General features: G+C 41.2%; 2 protein-coding genes across 2 annotated transcripts; both read left to right on the forward strand.

The window, feature by feature from the left end:
- The first annotated feature begins 573 nt into the window (after positions 1-573).
- LOC141908404 (uncharacterized) lies at positions 574-1,611 on the forward strand. The gene has a single exon (XM_074798445.1). The coding sequence runs from the start codon at positions 574-576 to the stop codon at positions 1,609-1,611; it is 1,038 nt and encodes a 345-aa protein (XP_074654546.1).
- A 2,414-nt stretch (positions 1,612-4,025) lies between these two features.
- LOC141908938 (transmembrane protein 141-like) lies at positions 4,026-5,312 on the forward strand. The gene is made up of 4 exons (XM_074799235.1): positions 4,026-4,091; positions 4,479-4,545; positions 4,632-4,832; positions 4,953-5,312. The coding sequence occupies exons 1-4, from the start codon at positions 4,044-4,046 to the stop codon at positions 4,997-4,999; spliced, it is 363 nt and encodes a 120-aa protein (XP_074655336.1). The 5' UTR covers positions 4,026-4,043; the 3' UTR covers positions 5,000-5,312.
- Positions 5,313-5,885: the final 573 nt, after the last annotated feature.

Raw genomic sequence — 5,885 nt, forward strand, 5'->3', positions numbered from 1 at the left:
TCAATAGATCGCAAGAGATAAGTGATTTTGACAGTTTCTCGCTTGTCTATGTTGGCGCCTCTGACACAAGAGGGCGGACTTGATTCAGCAAACCATTGTACCCGCTTATTATAAATACCTGGCCATTATCATGATGAACTCTATATTAGCCAGGCCATCTTATTTGTATGTCTATTGGCAATTATGGTTTCGATATGAAATTTAATAATTACTAAGTTCAAAATACCAGTTCACACGCTCTAAACACCCCTTTCAGCGACATCCTTATAAATACCGAGGAGGTGTTCGACCAGCCATGTCAGATGCGCCACAAGTTCATAACCCTCGCGACAGCTTCTTGTTAAACTAGTAGCGCGTTTATTCTCTGAAGATTTTCTCAAAGGAGGAAGCAATCATCAGTTAAAGAGACGCCAAGATTTGCTGTAGTGTGGAAACAACAATCCGCTTCGTCCGCGGCTGTTATCGGTGGTTGATTATAGGAAGTCGAATATCCGACTAAAATATAATTTTAACTCGCGAACTTAGTATCGCAAACTACCTTATAATTGCCGGAGCTTTTGGAAGAACAGTAACATGGCGTTAAGCGGAAATGTAACTGTCGGTGGCGATGAAGAAAGTGTCGGTGTCTACCAACCCGGACATTTCTGTGGTTTATATTACGTATACTCGCAATCGCTACTAGACGGACCGATGTGGAAAGCCTGGCTTCAGTTTATCGGATCATTCCTTCTTTCGACTTTCGGTCTCGCCGCAAACATTATATCATTTGTGATTATGACTTTCACGAAAATGCGCAGGCATTCGTACACCGTTTACCTATCAGCTCTATCATTGGTCGATGTGGGTAACGTGGTCCAGCGTCTGGTTATCTGGTTGAATTTGGCCAGTCTGTGGTTCGGTGGTCCGCTGATAGTTAAACCGGTGAATTTCTCGACCAGTACCGCGGCCACGTACTGTAGCATAACGTTAGCTGTCCAGAGTTGTTGGTTGGTTTCTGCAATAAGTATTGAAAGATTGATCGTGGTCTGTTTCCCGGTGATCGGGTACCGTCTGTGCACGAGAAAAGCGGCAACAATTATAACCGTTTCGACGCTATTTGTAGCAGCACTGGTTATGACGTACATATTGATGCCCAGTTTTAAGTTGGAGTTCCACCCGATATTGGGTTGTTATATCGGCAGAAGAAGTCAATTAGCAAATACTCTGATATCGGTGACGTTTATTTCTTTCTTACCGATCGCTGTAATCATCGCCTGCAACGCGTCCATAATCACCGCATTACTCAGGCGCAAGAATCTCTCCGAGTTGGCCACCGCGGATCCATCTGCAAGAAAGAAGCGCGCTAACGCTCTCAAGGTCACCAAATTACTGATTGCAGTGACTATGACATTGGTAATATGTTTGACACCGGCTACTATAGTGTCGGTCTGTATGTTCCTGTGGCCTGAGTGGCTGTGGATTAGAGAGAATGTTTACGGTCCGGTGACTAATATTCTATGGGAGATGAATTATGGGATGAATTTAGTAGTTTACGTGTTTACCTCGGCGGAAGTGAGAGGTTATCTCACGTGTCGTGGAGGTTCTAAGCACAACATTTCCTCGTCGCAGTGAATTCACAACACAAACTCCTAACTGAATCGGTCCAACGGGCAATCATCTCATCGATGTGATTACTCTAGCTCAATCTGGGCCGACAGTTCAGCATTCAGTTTTCGATTAAGTGAGCTGGGCCCTGAACTGCGGAACTGAATCCCGAACTGAGGAACTGGATCCAGAACTGTGGAACTGGATCCAGAATTGGGGAACTGGATCCTGAACTGTGGAACTTGATCCCGAACTGTGTGGAACTGGATCCTGTGTCACATTTTATCTTCAATGTTTTAACCCTTATGTTAAATCTTAACCCGCACTTGATGAACTTGGATCCGTAGTTCGAATTTTAGTTTCTATATTTGAAATTCAAAACAAGAAGTTTCAACTCTAACTCTTAACTGTGCGATTAATTGGCTTCTGCTCGGTTGGTAAAGATTTTGGTCTAAAGTAAAAGTATTTTGTTCTTTTAATTGAAAACTAACGAGAAAGCTGGATCCGATGTCGTATCTTTAGAACCAATATACATTGTACATAGTAGTATTCATTGTATTTGTCAGATTATATCGTATTTAACGTGTATTTTGTGATCATTAACTATGATTCTATTGTAATTTCGTGGGATTTTCTTTTTTCTAACGCGCATGAAAGATCTGGATAAACAACTTCTTCGAATATCAAGTACAGGTTTTCATGTATAATTATATTCTGACAAATTTAAAACTTCTGTTTTTGTGCGTGGACCTACGTGTACATTAGTTCATTCTATTGCTGAATTGTGAACGTTTAAATCGTTCTCTAAGTTTCAAATACGAGTGAAAGTAAATCCTACCGTGAACGCGCTCTTGCGACCGCTGTTCGATTAGTTTTATATTTACAAAGCGAATTTTCGATAAAGTATGGTAATCGAGATCCCGACTGAGCATGCGTCGCAGTAATCGAGCGCCTGTCCGTCATTTATACCAAATCGCAAAAATTAGAATTTTCATCACATTTAAGAACAAGGTCGTGACAACAGAGCGTTATTGCGGGATTCGTTTTCAATATTTCACAAAGAGCCTAGTCAATGCTCGTGGAGCACGAAATGTTTTAGATTTAGATTCGAACACACCTTATAGTATGTACATTTAATACCCAACACGCGTGTGTCGTAGGGAAACATTCGGAAACATGTTTCTGTGACTTGTTGTTTCCATGTTTCGTTGCGTCGTGTGCGTTGGCCACTTATAAACACTGGTATGAAAAAAGATTGGGTTTGTCTCCTAGAATTACGGCTGTTTGTTAATTAATCTTTCGTCGACTTAGGAAGCTTTCAGAGGAAGAATAGAATAGACCGATTAGTGAATCCCAAACTACAAACAAAGAAGAGTCACATTTGACATTTCGGTTTCTTGGATTGCCGTCATTAAAACTTTATCAGCTTCATCTCCTGACGTGCGCTGACTTAACGCCGTGACGATGTAGGTCTCGGTTCCTGTACATTTATTTCAGTGACAGTGTTGCCGTAACAGATAATCAAATGTTCTGATCTCTCCTTCGAATGTTCCGGCTGCGCGAGTCTATCAAGTTCTGCCGGGGCTTCGTGGGGGAAAATTCAATATAATTACCATGCGTCAATCCACGGATATGAAATCGATAAAACATCTTCCGCCGTCAAGGGATTCGAACTCACTAAGCTAAAAAGCCATTTCCCGCGAAACCCTTGACCTCGCCGCGACAAGCCGGCCGACCAGAATCCGCGGCGGGCCAACCACAGCGCAAACGCCACCCATTAGCAGCCTCTGTTGAATTTCTCGTTTGGTCATTGATACTAAACGGTTTCCGCCTAAACAAAGACGCCGGTTTGAACTAAGACGATTTTCCCACAAACCGAAACGGTTTCCGGGCGGCCGCACCTCGCTTTGTCAAAGCCCACTGGAAGGTCTCCTTCTTTGCCCTTCCAGACTGACCGTGGTTGCCGGCCTCAGCTATTCTGCCTGTGAATGCAGGTGGCGCATAATTAGTGGCAAGTATTTTTCTGTCATTTCATATTGCAAAGATGTTTCTTGTGGGGCCTATAACTGATGTTCAGTAGAATATATTTAGAATTGAATTGAATTGCGTAGCATATCGATTGCCAGAGGCAGTGTTCATGTTAGTGTTTAAAAACTCCGCTATCGATATGCAAAGCGGCAGCACCTCACGGTCCTATCGATACAATTTTCAATTCAATTAATTCTTTATTGTTCCGTTACGTAGTTATACATGACTGCCAGAGTCACTCTCATTGCCGATTTTATTCTCTGCAAATTTCGGATCAAATGTCTTCAAATAAAAACGATAATTAGAATTATTATTATATAAATCTGGGAGTTTTTTTTAGAATAAATTAGTATTAAATAAAATCAAATTGAATTCGGTATTGCGTAATATCAAACTCAAATACAAATGGATTTTATTATTCAGCTGTCAAAATGAATAATTTAGAACAAGTTGCAGAAGAAGCTACGAAAAAGTTCCCGGTAAGTTTCAGCACCGTTTTGCCCGTCATGTCGGCTTTGGACACCCCCAGAAACCAACCCAAGACTGCCCAATCCAAGCGGGCTAGGTATTAAACTCTGGGGCTAGTTTAGTGAATTGTTTCCTTACTTTTAGGCTTAGTTAGTTGGTAAGCTTTATAAATCGGATGGGACCACTACAGACAGGTTACTACCACTAAAGATAAGGACCAGAACCGGTTACCAATTGAACTATGGGCTAGTGGGCCAACTTTAAGTGTTGTTGACTGCGACACCTACCCAATACAAACGCTCCGCTGTTTCAGCCAAATCATGCTGAGTCTGTTGATTTCCCAGGGTAGGTTGGCTAGCTAAGATCAGGTATTGGTCACACTTGTTTATGTTTTTCAGCACTATCGTACCTATGCCAAGTGTCAGTCACAGGCTTTCATGAAAGGAATATTGACTTTTTTCGCTGGTAAGTTCATAGTCGTCTAGAATCTTTCCAATCTCGCCGGTAGTTTCAGAAACGGGGGTTTATCTAAAATGTAACGAATATTTCAGGATTTGCCGGTTCATATTTAGCGCAGGAGTTCGTTCGTAAGAGGAGACTGATCGGTGGAATCGATCGTAAAGTGATTCTCCTTTCATCGCTCCTGATAGGAGCCGCTGGGTCTTACGCAACTACACGACATGAGACTAAAAACTGTCAGGAAATGTGGCTCGTTTTAGAGGATAAATACACTAATCTGACACCAGGGGGAGGTAATAGTAGTGTGTATTTAAATACACAATCACTTTGTGCCCGATCAACATCGTAACAACCAATCAATTGGTTGTATGATGTTGGACTTAAAAATAAACCTGGTTTTTCTTTTGTTTTAGGACGATTAAAACAAGTATCGGAAACGGAATCAGAATCGGAAAGATAATCAGGGATCCAGTGAATCAGGAGTCCACGCGTGACTAACTGAACCGACACCAGGATATACCCACTCACTGGTGACTGATATAACAATTGATTATCAGTTGAATGCACTGTTTAAGTTGTGATAGTTGTGTAGATGGTTTATCTAAATGACAACTAACGCTGAGTAAATTGAATTAGAAATACAAATTGAGACTCGAAAATAGAGACAACTTCAGTAATGTGACAACTTATCCTGAATTTGGCTTGTATTTGTAAGTCAGATATTTCTCTGATCTCTTCTGTTTCTTAGTTTGAGAATCTTGTATACAACATCATCGTGTAAATTAATGTATTTTCTATATAATATAAATGTTAAAGTTTTGAAGTTGTAGGTTATGTTATATTTTGTTCATCTGGCTGAACCCACTTCCATAGGATTCAGTTCCACCAGCTCCACGAGCCACAGTTCAGAACTCAGTTCCACAGTGCAGGATTCAGTTCCACCAGCTCCAGGAGCCTCAGTTCAGAACTCAGATCCACAGTGCAGGATTCAGTTCCACAGTTCAGAATTCAGTTCCACAGTGCAGGATTCAGTTCCACCAGCTCCAGGAGCCACAGTTCAGAACTCAGATCCACAGTGCAGGATTCAGTCCCACACTTCTAAAATCCAATTCCATACTTCAGAACCAAGTTGCACATTTGTTGCTCGAAACTTGAATTAGTTCATTGGCAACATATTGACTCAAATGCCGATAACTGAGGAATCAGATTCTGGATTCTAAAGAATGGATTTGAACTTAATCAATTTTACCGAATAAAGCGATAGAGGACGCCACAAATTAAACAGATTTGCCTTTTTTATTTTATTTAACAACCAAAGACATTATATTTTTGTTTGTCATGTTTTT

Source organism: Tubulanus polymorphus, chromosome 7, assembly GCF_964204645.1.
Source record: "Tubulanus polymorphus chromosome 7, tnTubPoly1.2, whole genome shotgun sequence".
In the NCBI taxonomy this organism is placed as follows: Eukaryota; Metazoa; Nemertea; class Palaeonemertea; order Tubulaniformes; family Tubulanidae; genus Tubulanus; species Tubulanus polymorphus.